Genomic DNA, 18,440 nt, shown 5'->3' on the forward strand with positions numbered 1-18,440 from the left:
GTAGAAATAGATAAGCAACAAATTTTATTAGAATGTAAGTCAGATCCAAAGAAAGACAAAGCCTGAAATGTCCGTCCATCGGCCAGTTAGCATCTGCGAAATCCAGGTTTCCTACAAATGCAAAGCAAGATGATAGTACCCTGGGGAAAAAATACCAATTATACTCTGGTCATGATTATCACAGCAAGCTTTGTTACATACATCATAACATATTAATTCTGATAAGGCTTCCCATCACAATTGATTAAACGCACTTTAACACACCACCAATAACTCAGGGCAGAATTCGAAGTTATATTTTGTTCTTTCATACTCTTAACTTATGGATTCCTTGTTTACAGAATAAAGATAATAATCGATGGTCAGCATATGCCCCTCGTCCATGCCGTCTGTATTATCAATGTATTATCATCGAATGTATTGGCGTCAAATAGTATTTAGTTGGATGTTGATAATGAAAGAAAAAAACACATGTTCCTTGCAATTTGGCAACATTCCTAGTCTTTATGGCTTACAGTGTTATTTCAGTGCATTGATATAGTAAATTTCAACATGCAACAAGCATTGCATTAATAGGCTTACCTTGGCATTTGAGTTTAACAGCCGCATTCGAGGAACAGTCATCGGGTGTCAGTGAACAATCCTTCAAACGTTGAAACCTGCCTGGAACTATGCATTGATAAATACATGTAATCGTAGAACTCATTTGTAAACCTTTAAAGTCATCGAGAAACTCATACAAAGCGAGGTTACAAAGAAATATTCTGAAAGTAAAATCTGAAAATATCTGAATCAAATTGAATTGGATTGAATTGAAAGGCACATAATCATTATAAAGATATGCTTTAACTGCATCAAGTCCATCTTGAGATTGAAGAAAAAGGCAAATCTTAACACCATGACTGACATTTTTACTAACAATTTCTTAACTATGTTCTGTAAATGCAGATTTACCGTGTGACAGTCTGTAAAAGCATAGCTTTGTTTATTTTTGAAGTCGATATGATTTCAAAAGCATTTCTCTTATGTGCACTTTTTATATTACAATCAAGCAATTCCGCAATCACCATTAAAACATGATAAACGTCTAGCATTCTTCCGTGTTACTGTTCTTGGGAATGTTTTAGCCGAATACTCCTCAGCTGCAGGAAAGCCGAGCTCTCCACACACCAGTCCGGCAGCTTTGGCGTTGAATCCTTCAAAACAGACATATCTGTCGGTTTCGAAGGCGACCATTCCCTCAAGGGGAGAGGGTCCGTCAGCAAGGGTCACATTAGGTGTTTCTTTAAAGCAAATGATAAATACATAGATATTTTTGAAATGATACCATTCTGGCTTTACGTCCACATCGAAGCATATCAAAGGAATTATAGCACGATTAAAACCAAGCAGGACTTTGGGAGGGTTGCTGTTTCGAAATAAGAATGATTACAGTTGGTAATGTTTTTTTTTTTTTCTACTAGAGGATGTACTCCTTTATGAAATATTAAAGACTCCTGTTTTCAAATCTTAAATTTCAATACTTGAAATCTTAATGGGGGGGGGGGGGGCAATAAAGGGTGCAATAAGATGCAAAAAGTATTGAATAATGTGCTCATATTTAATTTTTTAAAGAGCCCCCTGTTCGCTTCTCGGTATTTTGGCTAAGATCATGTGTAGTATCATTGTAATTAGTGTGCGATCGATATATTCCCACATAGATTTTTTTGTGTGTTGTTTTGCGTTGCTTTCGCTACATAATTTCCCAAAAGGAATGCATTTTCTAATTTTTGAAATATGGTTGAATTAATAGAGGAAATCATCAAATCCAGGCAGTATAACAAGTTATCACAATCCATGGAGATAATCAGATTGAAGAAGTGAGCCATCTATTTTGTTAGAGGCGTGATGGAAACATCTAATTTGCTTTGTAACTGCGCATTTTACTTTTATATTGCGACCGACATGTCCATAGTACATTATCTTCGGCATAGCTGTAAGAGCACATTCATATCAGGTGGTATAGGGACTTGATGGAAGTTGATGTACTATGTTTTTTGCTTTGTTTTTTGTGAGATGCGGAATTAAACGAATTTTCAAAATCGAAAGCTAATATACATCGTATGCTTAATCACTAAAAAATATTAATGCCAAAGGTTAACGCTTTGAGTTTTGTTTTTGATAATGAAGACATAGTTTGACGTAAGAGGACATTATGGTAAAGGACAAAAGTGCAATTCCACCCTCGCTTGTACGTTATTGGATTGCAATAAGCTCGTTGTCGACCGTTTTCTCTGTAGTCAACCTATTTATGCACTTTTTTTTCACTTGATAGAAATGAAACAAAAATGTAAAATACAGGTAGGCCCATTTCAATATCTGTACTTGTAATCATAATCATAAGGATATCAATGATTACTTACCCTCGTTACACTTTGCCCTGATGTTGAATTTCACTGGGTAGGTATATATAACGTATAGTGATCTTTGTCTGATGAGCAAGCGATAACATGGGGGAAGACGGTATGTCACGCGGAATAACGATAATAGATGACTTGTTAGCTATCTCATCCTGCACATTTAACCCTAAACCTAGGTTATTGATTGACTTCACTTCAAGTGAAATTCTCGACCCGCAAGGTGCTTGTACAGTCCAGCTCTCCCCTCTGAGGACGCAATATCTGTCACACGACAGCTCGCGCTGTACTGGTTCCCCCGAACAGTTTAGAGATAGATCTGCGGTGGATAAAGATGGGGAGATAAAGTGCATCGTGATTCAGTGATAAGTCATGAGTTGAAGGACAACAAGCTAGAAGCTAACATTTCTCCTGTCCCTTTTCACTTTTCTTGTAGGTGGAATGTTCACATACTAGTAATCGTTTCATCTCTTTTAACTTTAGTTGATTTTTTTTTTCAAGAAAAGATTCCAGTTGGGTTCTGAAGGTGCATTTAAGGGTTTTAGCTTTCCATTCATTAACCTTTTTTTTTAATTGTTTGTGGAATTCACGACACTCATTGTGGAAATGGGTTTAAAACATTCGAACTAAATGATATAAATGCACACTGGATTTATGAGCACTGTTTCAGTCTTGAGCTATCTGTTATGGCTTATTAGTGTTTGCGATCACAGGCACACAATTACCTTAAAAGAAGCATGATACACCTATGACATATTACACTGTAGCACAGGCAAAATATTTACGTCGACAATAACGATTAAATCTAATGACGACGAAATTGAAAACAACTATAGTCGCATTGGGTATGAAACTGCATAAACAAATAATGGATCGTGTAATGCGGAATGGCTAGAACCAGGCACATACAATGTACATCTCTCCTCCGTCACACACGCACGACACACACACTCACACACACACACGTGAAAATGATAATTATTTTATGCAAACAAACACGACAAAAATTGAACATACATATCAACACACAGAACAAGAAAAAATGATTTCTAACAAAAAAAAGCAAAATTAAAAGGAACAGAAGTTTCACCATCAGGATCAGGAAGAGAAGTCTTTGTGCTCACAGGCGACCCCCTCTTTTAAATTACATTGCAACTCGACAAACCATATAGAAAACAAAATGTTATACATACATGTCTCTCTTGACAAAGTGAGCGACGGATAACAGTACAAGAAAACGACAGAGAACCATGTTAGATAGACCATCCCTCCGTCCTTTCCGATATTTAAAGCCATCATTTTGTCGAGGTATCAACTGCAAACCGTCGGTCAAATCTGATGATTAGTGCCTTCTCTGTGTCGGTTATCCCTGCCCTTGACTCTTTTGTAATACGGAGTGTGGAGTGATCGAACCTTATTCTATTACAAGAAACAATTACAACAATGATTATGATCAGCCAGAAGGACCGAAGTGCGCGTATCAAAAATTGCGCAGGTACTCGTGTGTGCGTGACAAACTACAGATCGTTAAAGCAATTTCGGTCCGATATTCACGTAGCCTATTTCCAGACAATGGAGGAAGGTAGAGTGACTACTTTAATAAATTTCATGCATTGGTTCATTATAATTACGATTTGCACATGCCCCCCCCCTCTCTCTCTCTCTCTCTCTCTCTCTGTCTCCTTAACATGTAGAAAGACGACTCCTCCATCCTTACATTCACATCCGTGTTTGGTTACGGCTTGAGAAAAAAAAAAAGACTTGCAGGCATACGTTAACTTTGACAAACAAAGTATCTCATTGTTTCTGCGTTCTGTAAGTAAGCTCATTATACTCTTTCATTCTTTCAGTTTCGAGTTATTGAGAATCAAGCCACTTCAATCCACTGCATGGTGGAATTTGAATAGTAAAATGATGCTTAAACCTATCCCCTCTTTGAAAGAATGGAGGCAATCACAAAAATGTAGTAATAGTCAGGTCGCTTAGTGAAATAATCGTTACACGGCGGATAAAAGCATCAATTTTGACACATTGGGTTCCTTGAGGACTATTGAACAATATTAGACTAGGAACCCTTTGGGAATTTTAAAGGGAAACACTAAAAATATCAAATTTCAAAATGGCCGACACTTAATTGGCAAAACCCTCACTTTTCATGTAATATGGGTGATACGATGACAATAATTTCATTATATATTATATATATATATATTTTTTTTGGGGGGGGGGGGTTTGCTTTAGAACCTCGTATAAGCTTGAACGCTGCGGTAGGAGCATTATTCATATTCTTGCGTAATCTCAAGTCTCTGAACTGCTTGGGGAGGGGTAGGACAAAAAAGGGCGGGACCCCCCCCCCCCTTAAAACAAATGGTTGGTCGCTTGTTCTTTGCATGTTTTGTCTCGTTTTTGCTCTATACACGGCGGATGAAAGCATATAATTTGGCACATGGATTCCTTCGGGACTAGGAAACAATATTAGAGGAGCCCTCCTGGAAGGCCTAGGGAAAAAAAAACACACCCACACACCCACACACACACACTCCACACATACACACACAAAGAAGATCAAATTTCAAAATGACCGACACGTATGACAAACCTCTCACTTTTCTTGCCACGTAGGTGATGCGATGACAATATTTAGTATAATTATTAAATCTTTATTTTTGTTTCGTTTAAAACCTGAATTTGGACATTTCGGTGGGAGTATTATTTATATTCTTGCATAATGTAGTCTCTGAATGGCTGAGGAGGGAGGTAGGACAAAGGGGTGCCCCCCACCCCCCCCCCCCCCCCACCCCCATTTAAACAGTGGTGACTCGCTTGTTCGTTTGCGTGTTTTTGTTTGTTTGCTTGTTTGTTTGTTTGTTTTTTTCGTTGTGCTTAATACAAGACGCATAAAACTTCAAATTCGGCGCACGGATTCCTTGAGGACTAAGAAACAATATTAGAATAGGAGCCCTCCTGGAACTTTAAAGGAAATAAAACACACACACACACACACACACAGAAGATAAAGTTTCAAAATGGCCGACGCTTATGGCAAACTCCTCACTTTTCATGTCATGTAGATGACACGATGATAATATTTAGTATTATATCTTTATTTTTTGTTTGGTTTAAAACGTTAATTTGGACATTGCGGTAGGAGCATTATTTTTAAATATTCTTGCGTAGTATGGTCTCTGAACGGCTGGGGAGGGAGGTAGGACAAACGGGTGCACCCCCCCCCCCTCCCCATTTTAAAAGTGATGCTTGGCTTGTTCGTTTACGTGCTTCTTTTTTTCGTCTTGCTTTATACATTTCAGATAAAAACATCAAATTTGGGGCACGGATTTCTTGAGGACTATTAAACAATATTTCATTATATAAGAGTCCTTTTAAGGAAAGCACACACACACACGCTCAAATTTCTAAATGGCAAGCACTTATGGTAAACTCCTGGCGCTTTTCATGCAATATAGGTGATTCGATGACAATATTTGTATATTTTTTATTTTTTGTTTGGCTAAGAACCTTTATTTGGACATTGTGGTAGGAGCATTGTTTACATTTTCTTGCGCAATATAGGTGTCTGAACTCGGGGGGGGGGGACTACAAAAGGGGCGGGTTTCCCTAGAAAATTGCTGTTTCCTTGTTCTTTTGAGTGCTCTTTTTTTCGTTGTGCTTTTACACGGCAGATAATAAAGTTCAAATTCGGCACAAGGTTTCCTTGAGATCATAAAACAATATTACTTAGGAGCCCTCTTATCTGTTTTCTGGCGTCTGGCCGGCTTGCGAGTGTCAATTGCAGCTGTACTGACCATTAGTAAGGTGATATTGAGCTTTTTTGATCATGTCCCGGATATATTTATCGGCGTCGAATGCTGAAACTTTATGAAGGACATCCTCCACCCTGTTCTTAATGTTTTCATGCACTTGGCAGCAAAGACATTTTCTGGTAAAATTGATCTCTGTGGGCCTTACACGTATATCTTGCTTTGGAATGTTATACAGCAGAAAGCACATCATGATGAAGGTAATAGTAGTAGCAGTATAAATGCAATCCCGTTATAACAAACGTCGTCGGAATCGGCATCCCCCCCCCCCCCTTATATCGACATTTCGTTGAACAGTAAAGTATATAGAAAGATATAAGATTATAGTTTTGGGACCTGATTTTTACTCATTAATTACAAAAATTCTTACAGTGTTCGTCATAACAGCTCTGGAGTGCACTGTATCCACAAATACATTTTACTGCACTGAAACTAATTTCAGTTTAAAATGAGTCTTAGAGTCTCAGAGCATGGGAGTAACATGGGTGGATCGAGGAATTTCGCAAGGAGAGGGGGCGCCTTTACAAGATAGAAGCGAACGCATGCCTTACTCCTCAATGTTTTCTTTTATTTCTTTGTTTTAATAAAGAATAGAAGGAGCGGGCCTGGTGCACCCCCACCCTGATCCGCCACAGGGTAGTAAACCTGTCTATTTCAGAAACTAAAAATACAGTGCACTCCCGTTATAACGAACACGGTTATAACGAAATTCCGCTTACAACGAAATAAAATTTAGGGCCGCAACATTATCAACTCTATGTATTTTTATTGTTTATTCATTCGGTTATAACGAAATTTCGTTATAACGAAAGAAAACTGCCGGTCCCGAGGACTTCGTTATAACGGGAGTCCACTGTATATGTATATTACATTTGATCGGTAATTAATTCCACCAACTCCATGTTTCAGATGCTTTGATGTTCATCATGGTCTGAAGTTTGGGTTTCTTTTTTCAGTTCCATGAAAAATAAATCTCAACTTAATATATGTTATCATACCCTTACTTATACGCAACACAGTATATATCTGTCATATAATAAAGAAATATTGAAATTTAGCACTTTCACCCTAAAAATCGAAAAATTCTAGAGGGCTCCTACTCTAGTATTAATGAGTAGATCCTAGGGGACCACCTCTCCAAATTTAGTGCTTTTATCCGCGTTGTAACGGTAAGCTCAAATTTTGACATTGAGCGACCTGACTACTTGTAGTAACAAGAAAATGAAGATATGTCACCATTTTTCAACAGAAAAATCCGTTTTGATGTTTTTAAATGCGAAATTACATGCAAATCATTATACTTCAGATCTTGAATTGAATAATGATAATAGTAAGACCTCGACACTGATTTTTTGTTCTCTGGTGGACCGTTCGGCCACAAAAATCCTACCATCCAGAATTTTAGTGGCTGGAGGAAAAGACTTATATTAGTTGGAAATAAACAGAAAATTTGAGTCGTACGAGGGGCGACTGAAAAGTTTTGAGCCTAACATAGAAAGGATTAAGATATGAAGGCCAAAATCGGTCCACGAAGTCTTCATTATATCTTAATCCTACCAACCAAATTTCTTATAACAATTTTTATCCTTATTTTACAGGTTCTTGAACTTTCTGTATCAGGTGATTCATAAAAAATGGACAAAATGATCACAAAAGGTGTCTTGTTTCACCAGGACAATGCTCCAGCGCATTCATCAGCGGTTGCAATGGCAACCATTCATGACTGTCGGTTCCAACTAGTTCCGCACCCACCGTATTCACCAGATCTAGCCCCATCGGACTTCCACCTCTTTCCGAACCTCAAAAGAGATTTGGCTGGACAACGCTTCACCACTGATGAGGAGGTCTTTGATGCTGTTGACTCCTACCTGGAGGACCAACCAAAGAACTTCTACTGCAGCGGCATAGAGGCACTACGTCACCGCTGGAGGAAGTGTGTGGACTCACAAGGGGACTATGTAGAAAAATAGAGCAATAGAGTACTTCTACCTCTTACCATCTTTTGAAGGCTCAAAACTTTTCAGTCGCCCCTCGTAAGTGCCGGCTAATGTTGCTAATACATCGCTTATGTCGAGCTCTGTACACACACACACACACACACACACATATATATATATATATATATGAAGAGTTTGTTTGCAAAAACCGATAAGTCCATTTTTGAAGATTTTGAAGTACGGCCTTTGTCATGAAGTACAAAATAATACCTTTTAAATGATATATTGGTCACTACATATAAAGGTATATTTTTGAAGTTATGGTCAAAAGAAGCAAAAATTTTCTTATTATTCTCTTTATTTTTCTTGACCTTTAATCGCAAATATCTCCATTTGGCAAATATGGACTTATCGGTTTTTGCAAACAAACTCTTCATATATATATATATATATATATATATAGTGTTATATACATACATATATCCCCAACCTTTAAACACATTCGTTTTCTGTTTTCAGATTGATACTCGTATGACCCCACAAATAATCGTCGTGAAGTTGACATGATTTTAATGTGTGTGTGTAAAACACACACTTATACGCCCGTGCGCACGAGCGCATACACATACGCAGACAAACACACACACACACACACACACACACACACACATAATATCATGTCAACTTCACGATCGTTGGTCTGGTCATATGAGTATCAATCTGAAAACAGAAAATGAATGTATTTAAGGGTGGGGGAGAGCTGCTGCTACTGATGAAGAAAGCCGTAACATATTTTGCATTTTATAACCGAAGGGAACACCAACACGCTTTAGAAGTATTGCCGTCAACTAAGTTATCACAATTATGTTCAGAATATCCATAGTAGCGGCTTTGAATTTGTGCAAAAATATTTCCTCTACTTAATATTATCTGCATTGCACCCAGAAAGATTTTGTGCTCATTTTGCTGACATTCAAAGTATTCAAGGTAGTAATGCTTTGTTCTATAAATTGAATATCAGCAGCAATGATGCATTACTTTTTGACATAATTTCTCTCATTCTTAATTTTTCACAATTCATTTTCTGAATTATGTCCCGCTAAAAGTATTTACTCTTTGTCAATGATTTTCCTGTTTTGTAAAACAAAAAAAAGCGAAAACAAGAGAATGTGTCAGTTGATTTTCGATATTTTAGCACATTGTTAAAGAGGAAAAATTGTGTTTTTAATGTTGCTTGTCATGGCAATCGTAGCACTAACTTTCTGGGACCCTATCTTTTCTTTTTTTATATTAAGAAGTAATGAATAATTCTGTAAATACCACGATGATTCAAAATACAAGCATGATCCGTATTTTTGAAAGATACATTTCTGATTGCAGACTTGCTTTGATTCAACATAGTTGATTCAACATCGTTGATTATTCTTATACAAATAATAATTAAAAAAAAAAATCATTTTCCAAGACGAAGACGTTTTGATCGCTGACAGTTGTCTTATATTGAGGTGTACTTGTCCTTCTGAGATATTAGAAACTGTTGAGTTTTGATAACTTGTGTTTTTGTTTTTACACTACATTCTCAACAGTCATGTTATCTTTCCATTTCTTTGTGGTAAATCACCAACATCCTAAATTTTTTGAAGATAATCTGATATTCTGTTACCATGCATGCACAAGTCACACCATAACCACATGTAAACACAACGCACGCACGCACACACACACACATACTCACCCACACTTATATCACAATGGATAGATTAAAATTGTAACGTATGTCTTTATATTCTTAGAGCATATATTAGAGCTATATGTTTGCATCGTGTTATAATGTAAGCCTTTTATACATGATTTCTGTGAAGAATCGTCTAACGTTAACTCTCTCCTTATCACTAATTTCACCTGAAGAAACTTGCCAGTTGATAGCCTTTACATATTTCTCTTTTATTGAAACATGGGTTAAAACCATGATATTAAACTGATATTCGTGGCACTAAATAGGTACTACAAACACACACTCACACACACACACAAACAGACATTCTGTCAAGTTAAAACAATACACAAAAGGGAAAAAGAGGGAGGGATAGAAATGTATACACTCAAACATGTCGCTGCAAGAAACGTGAAAGTACGACGCTTATCTGAATGTAACCTTAGAATTGACAATCAATTTGTTAATTTTATTTTACTCGATATTCTAATCTGGCCAATACGTTGAGGATATATAATATGTATTATATGTGACCCTGCACCTCAAAACAAACAAAAAGTCGCCAGACATGAATTTTTAGTTAAGACCATATTCTAAAAGAGCAGATCTTAAGCTTTAGAATGATGCATAACTCAAATCAAATGGACTCTCCTAATCTTAATATTGGAAAGAAAGCACAAACTCAGGAAAAGTGTGAACTGAGAAAAGAGGCTCTGAAGTACAGTGTCTATTCAAGCGCTTAATCTTCACCAAACCGTCCTGGCTGTGCGATGAATGGGACAAAAAACAGGAAGTAAACCACCAGAGTAACAGCAATAAAGGGATTATCAGATTAAACTGAAATTACGCATGCCTCATTAACACATTCTGTTCATAATTAATGCCAACTTTCAAAGCAGTAGCACTATCCTTTCAAAAGATATTAGAGTTGAAAGTGAAGAGTGTGTACAAGGTTTTTTTTCAGAAATGAAAAAGGGATTCTAAAGACACACCTAATCACACTACTCTACCAAAAATGTTCGAGCTAAACTGCTAAAAAACCACACTTTCCTGCCCGTTTTATGATACCAAATGTTAGCATAATGTAAAAGATGACCCGCTCTTTCAGAAAATATGAAAAAGTGAAGTTCGGCTAGGTTGACCCATTTCACTTATTTTCAATCCTCACGCAAAATCAGTGTGTGCGACTTTATGTTCGTTTTGAGGTGCACGGTCACATATTACTTTCAAAATGATTACGAAAATAAAAACATGTCTTTTCATTACACATTACAAAATTATTAATCTATTTTGACTCCAGTTAACGCTGTGGGATGTTGAGATGTAAGCGTCTACCGTTAAAAGAAAACCTCAGTTGCAAAGAACATTACTATCACGTCATAGATTATTGATTTTTCCTACCAGAGATCACATTTATTGACACAAAAGGCCAGTCAATATATATGTATGTAGTGAAAACTTTGAGCAAAGAAAATGGGTTTACATCGGGATTCGAACTCGAGACCTCTGGATAACTAGACCGGTGCTCTAACGGCTGAGCTATTGAAAGCCCTAGATCGGTGTTCGATCGGTGGGACGAACACCGATCTAGGGCTTTCAATAGCTCAGTTGGTAGAGCACCGGTCTAGTAATCCGGAGGTCTCGGGTTCGAATCCCGATGAAAAACCATTTTCTTTGCTCAAATTTTTCACTATTTATCATTTGTTTCTGGTCAGTATTCCCATTCTTTGTTTCAAAACATATATACATGTATATATATATATATATATATATATATATATATTATGTAATATACATATATATATATATATATATATGTGACCCTGCACCTCAAAACAAACAAAAAGTCGCCAGACATGAATTTTTAGTTAAGACTATATTCTGAAAGAGCAGACTTTAAGCTTTAAAATGATGTATAACTCAAATCAAATGGACTCTCCTAACGTATCTAAATATTGGAAAGAGAGCACAAACTCGGGAAAAGTGTGAACTGAGAAAAGAGGCTCGGATGTAAAGTGTCTATTCAAGCGCTTAATCTTTACCAAACCGTGCTGGCTGTGCAATGAATGGGACAAAAAACAGGAAGTAAACCACCAAAGTAACAACAATGAAGGGATTATTAGATTAAACTGAAATTAAGCATGCCTCATTAACACATTCTGTCCATAATTAATGCCAACTTTCAAAGCAGTAGCACTATCCTTTCAAAAGTTATTAGAGTTGAAAGTGAAGAGTGTGGACAAGGTTTTTCAGAAATGAAAAAGGGATTCTAAAGACACACCTAATCACACTATTCTACCAAAAATATTCGATAAAAGAATGCTAAAAAACACACTTTCCTGCCCGTTTTATGATACCAAATTTTAGCATAATGTAAAAGAAGACCCGCTCTTTCAGAAAATATGAAAAAGTCAAGTTCGGCTAGGTTGACCCATTTCACTTATTTTCAGTCCGCACGCAAAATCAGTGTGTGCGACTTTATGTTCGTTTTGAGGTGCACAGTCACATATATAGTATGTCCAAAAAAAAATACAACGGGACCCTCCGCAATGATATCTTTAAAATAGTGAATCAGTCTAAATAGAAATTCAGGGTATGAAACTGTAACTCATTGCCCACATCTAACAGAAAACCCATTCGATTTGCTTCAGTGGTCAAAGTAAAATGAGGAATTTTGTAGAGGATGTCGGGAATCTCTTCCCTCCAAGTTCTGTCTATTATTCACACACAACAGCATTGAACTGCCTAAATTGGAAGAATCAGACTCATGACATGCTTTACAACGATCCACATTTCTCTGTAACCGCTTAACCAAATTGAATAGGATTTTCTGTAAAATAGAACTAAAATGTTATATTCTAAGACTCTAAAGAAACACTTAGACAGGTCGATTATACTGGGTGTAATAGAACATCTGATTTTAATTTTGGGGGGACATACTGCAATATCTCCCCAAAAGATTAAAAAATCAGATTTTCGCACTGATAACACCCAATATGATTAATTTTTTTAAATGCTAGTTCAGCTCTATTTTGCAGAAATCCCCATTCGATTTGGTTAAGCGGTCACAGAGAAATGTGGATTGTTGTGAAACATGTCATGAGTATTATTCTTCCAAGTTTAGCACTTCGATGATCTTGTGTATGAATAATAGACAGAACTTGGAGGGAAGAGATTCCCGACATACTCTACAAAATTCCGTATTATTATCTCTTTGACCACTGCAGTAAATCGAATGGGGTTTTCTGTAAGATGTGGGCAATGAGTTATAGTTACATACTCTGAGTTTGTATTTAGATTGATTCACTATTTTTGAAGATATCATTGCGGAGGGCCCCGTTGTATTTTTTTTTTTTTTTTTTTGGGAGGGGGGAACATGTGAGACATTTCCCTTAAACAAATGTGTTTAGTTGTTGAACGTGTAACGTTTAAGAAAGAGATAATAACAATGGCAAAGAACAACTACCGCTTCATAGACGTTTGACTTGCCCTACCGGATATCACTATTTGACACACACACACACAAAAAAAATGACTTTGCAGAGCGAGAGAGAAAGAAAGAGAAACAAATCTTCTATTAACGATATCAATTTAATTAGAAAATACACTTTTTCACATCAGATTTGATTACATTAATCAGTCAGCTAATATGACACGCAAAAACAATCTATGGCTGTTAAATACAAAATGGAATTACAAATTGTAATAATAAATTGACACCATCGATCAATTTCAACTAATTTATAAACAATTTACAATTTGTTTTTGCATAATCGTCTCGTAATTTTTTTTTTCAATATTTGATAATTGTGACAGGTCTAATAGTTTAATGGAAAGATATGAAATCCAATAAACAAAATAATTTGTCCTTCCACACTGTTTAACAGTGGAGTTTGTAAGTGTATAGCCTTGTATCTTGTACTTTCTGTTATTGATGGAAACCAATAACTGAACTGAACTGAATTGAATTCCTATTATCATAACTATTAGTTTACTGATGAAAAGGTATAAAATGAATATCTATTATGCAAAGTCTAGATCACGCTTTTAAGCATGTGGCATGTCTGGTATTCGTGTAAATATGCGCGGTTCAATATACGAGTACTTTTGGCAATAATGCGGTTCTTGGAGTGTCTCTGATTGATCTGGAGTAATTATTCTATCAATATCTGTTTCGAGAACAAGATAAGACATTTTCATCCACCTTACGCTTTTCGCTAGATTTGCCCGAGTAGATAAATGTAGAGTACAACTGATCATTAAGGTAAGATGGGCGCATTTTCATTTCTACCGATAAACGTGTGCTCAGAAACAGGCAGCGTCCCTTGGAGGGTCTCGGATTGGACTGGAGTAATTCTTTCGGTATGTGACTCGAGAATGAGATAGCCATGTTCATCCACCTCCATCTTTTCGCTTGGTTCGTCCGAGTAGATACATTAGAGTACAATAGATCATTCGGTTCGTCAAAAGAGAGGTACGTTTTGCAGTTCTACCGACCGACGTGTACCCGGCGCAAGACTGCGGTTCTTGGAATTTCTTGAATTGGTATGGAATAATCCTACCGGCATTTGCTTCGAGAATAAGAAAGCCATGATCATCAATCTCCGGTTTTTCGGTTGGTTTGCCTCAGAGGATAGATGGATGAATGTAATAGGTTATTTCTGTGTGTTGCGAATGCAATGTTATTCTTACGGTCTGGAGTATTATCACCGGCATTTGATTCAGTAGCGAGGCAGTCATGTTCCTCCAGTCCAGGCTTTTCGCTTGATTTCCTTGAATATAATAACTATGATTGGGGTCATCCCACAAGACCGACACCCACGAGTCATACAGCCCACGAGTTCGACATTGAAAACAGGTCCATGAGTCATATATTTCACGTGTCATACAGCCCATGAGTTCAACACTAGGCAAATAAAGCCCATGAATTGGACATAATATACAAGACGGGTTTTTGTCGGTCTCCTAGGCCTTTCTCGCTTAATGTAGAACTCATGGACTGTATGACTCGTGAGCTGTATAATTCATGGGCTGTATGACTCTTGAGCTCTATGACTCGTGGGCTGTATGACTCGTGGGTGACGGTCTCGTTACGTGCATCCGTATGATTGTAGAATATAATGGATTGTCATTGTGAGACATGTGTCACATTTATTGTGAGAGGGAAACGTTTTTCATCACTACCATTAAGCGTGTACTCGGGACGTCAATGTGGTATTGGTTGATTTAAGATTGGTAGGGAGTAATTTCACCGGTATTTGCTTCGAGGGCAAGATATCCATTTTCATCTACCTCAAGATTTTCTCTTGATTTCGCTGAGTAGATGGACGTACAATAAAAGGAATCATTTAGGATCATTTCATTTTTCCTGATATTCTCGTACTCCGAGCGTGTATGCTGTTCTTGTATTGTCTCGAATTGGCGGTCTGTAGTAATTTCACCAGAATTTTCTGCGTTAGAAACATTTCTATCCATCTTTGGTATTTCTTTTCGTTGCCTTGAGTAGACGGATGCAGAACTAGGAATATCCCTCACGCTGCCCATTTCCTCTGCATGATTGTGGTTCTGTAAGGATGCATAGAGCACACAGGAAAATGTGGATAACAATGTTTGCGCCGCTAACACGATCACTCGATATACTTGATCATTCTCAAGAGACGCGTGTAAAATAGGAATATTCAATCTGCTTTGTGTCTTTGGTCAAAAAAGGCACTATCCAGAGTACTTAGAGAAGTTGTACTTGACATTGATTTCTACAACTACACTCACCTCCCCCCACAAAAAAAAATACATAAATAACAACTGACAGGATTAATATCATAAAGGCGATATTCGACTTTTCATTAACTGTTTCGATTTGCAAGGCACAATGAAACCGTTAGTTCAGAAAGGAATATTCTGAAAAAAAAATTCATTTTAGAATTGAAGATATATGCCTACAGGTAAAAGATATCGATTTAAATTTATAGTATAACGTCACTGATAATAGATGCACTTCTTACTGTCACACTGTTGCCTCGTTTGTTGAGAAACTTTCGAAGCATACCAATACCCAACATAGCGAGAAGAAGTCCCAAGACCACCGATGACGTTAGTAGCGCTTTATTCCTGAATCCTTCCCTGTCTGCAACTTAAGAGATGACAGATTCAATCAGGCTGTTAAGATTTGTTTCGAATAACAATGATATGTCATCCATTGTCAGATACAGACATGGTCACAAAGAATACAATAAGTTTACACAAAACCGAGCAAAAAGATTATTAGGAACGGTATTCTTCGGTAAACTTCATAATGACAATGTGGTACCAAAAGGTGGAAGTTGTTATGTGTATTTTGCTGGGGGTTTGCGTTTGAATCAATGTTTCAACAACATAAACAACGAAGTTTTTCGTCTGCGAAGTCGATGTTAAGAGAAGCCAAAGATAACTATTATGTTAAAAGAAAAATGACAGCAAATGAAAGTTTTTGCTTTAGAAATACAAGCGTTCAATTCAATTAACAATAAGTTATTTAAATGCCGTTTATAAAGATAAACTTTAACGTTGACTGTCTTTGTATTTATGCCTTGTGCACAAAATATCTAAATACACAAACACACATCCTCAAATTTGGTTATGTTTTTATCTGGCTTTATACTTCTCTACCAAACTCCTTAAGGAAAATGTGGAGCAACGGTAGTATACCTAGAGAGAAGAGCTATCAGGCTAACGCTTTTACATAGTATGCAACTTATTTGGAGTGGTGTCGTTTGTTGCTGGTAATACCACTGCAACTTCAGTTGGCTTTCCATCTCCTGTTTGGAGCAAAAGGCAGTTTATTTTTAGAAAGAAAAATGGTACAGATGGCAACAATGATTTTTCTCTCGGTATCTAGCCCCACCTCCTCCCCCGTACCACATTATACATACTGTAAACCTCTCCATATCGGCTGTAGTCGTAAAAGAAAACAACAAAAAACAAACATGCGTAACTCTCTTTTTTTATTATTTGTGTCAGCTATCATGTAGTTGTAAGTGCATGCTCATCGAGAAATGAGGCATGGTTATTATGGTAAAAACGTTTACGAAGTTATTTACATCTTCATAAGTCTTTCAAATCATTTTTCCGTTGTCAGCATTCGTGTGTGTACAAAAAGTTGTATGTGTGTGTCTTTTTTGGGTCAAATATTCCCTTATCACAGTGTAAATTGTTTTTCTAGGTATTTTATCTTGCTATTCGTACCTGTTTTTTTTTTTTTTTTTTTTAATGCTACAACATAATGTAGTAGCTGCATCATAGTACTCACTTCTATACACTTTGAGGATAAACGACTTTAAGTACTAAAGCATAAAACCATAGCGGAAAGTAGATTGCTTTTGAATGCTGAGTGATTTAATCGAAGAATGACAATACAATATATATAAAAATCAACAATCCTCTCGACATGAACATTTATTCTATCTATGGGGGAGGTTAATTAAAAAGATTTTTTTTTTGGTTCAATTTTCTTCTCTTAACATAAGAAACAACCGATCTGTAGGCCTTAAAAACTTAATTATGGTTAAAATGATCGTTGAATGAACACTGGGACGTGTCATACAAAAGCAATATGAAAATGTGTATTCAAAATGTATACATGAAACGAAAGGTTGTGTGAGTTATATATATATATATATATATATATATATATATATATATACTTATACATATATATATATATATATATATATATATATATATATATATATATATATATAAAGAGAGAGAGAGAGCATGTGTGTGTGTGTATGTTGTATTCGACTGAAGAATATCTTACTTAAAAATGACGTGGCTGTGGTCTCTGGCACTTGGGTTAATTCCTGATTAGTCAGTCCCTCGCCTGTGCCATAAAAAAGAGAACAACGGCAATACGGGGATACATTGCTTTAAAAGATGCCAAGACCTAGCCAAAGCTTGCTTCAGCCTCTTCGTAGGCAAGAAAACATTTCGACGCGTTTTCCCCCTAGTACCAAATAAACGACCGGGTAGGTTGTGGGGAGACTAGGTAATGGGAAGAATGCTTACCACTTTCGGCCATATTCGGAAATCCCCGCAAGGAAGAATGGTGCATTATAAGCGCCACATGCAGCCTGGAAAAAAAAAAAATGTCGTCTGGATCTGAACTTTACCGATAAGCGTAAAATTCGATGCACATATTTATATTCCTTTAAGAGCAAGACTATTCTAGCAGGCCTGTGTGTGTGTGTGTGTGTTTTTTTTTATGTATCTCGGGAAGTACGAATGAGCATCGATTAAATTGGGATTTCTTTGCCATCCCTGTGCTACCGGGTATTTATTAAAAACAGAACAAAAAAAAAAAGAAAACTTGAATGAAATTAATTGTGTTGTTGTTGCTGTTGTTGCTGCTGCCCTTTTTTTTTCTCAATAATGGCATTCATTGTTCACTGGCTGATATTTCTACAGTGTACAAAACACTATTACATAATGAAGTTAATGATATTGTAGTCATTTCACGATGATCAAATTACTAAAACAAGTAGAGTATTTGCACAATCAATACAACAAAATAAAATGAGGCACACACATCACATCACAA

At 36.6% G+C, this 18,440-nt stretch overlaps 1 protein-coding gene across 1 annotated transcript in view; it reads left to right on the forward strand.

Annotated features, from left to right (window-relative positions):
- The window catches only part of LOC140227738 (uncharacterized), a 37,910-nt gene extending 29,726 nt beyond the window's left edge, over positions 1-8,184 (forward strand). The window contains exon 3 of the mRNA XM_072308140.1: positions 7,979-8,184. Coding sequence (XP_072164241.1) covers positions 7,979-8,184 — 206 coding nt within the window. The remainder of the gene's footprint in view (positions 1-7,978) is intronic.
- Positions 8,185-18,440: the final 10,256 nt, after the last annotated feature.

Source organism: Diadema setosum, chromosome 4 (genome assembly GCF_964275005.1).
Source record: "Diadema setosum chromosome 4, eeDiaSeto1, whole genome shotgun sequence".
NCBI lineage: Eukaryota > Metazoa > Echinodermata > Echinoidea > Diadematoida > Diadematidae > Diadema > Diadema setosum.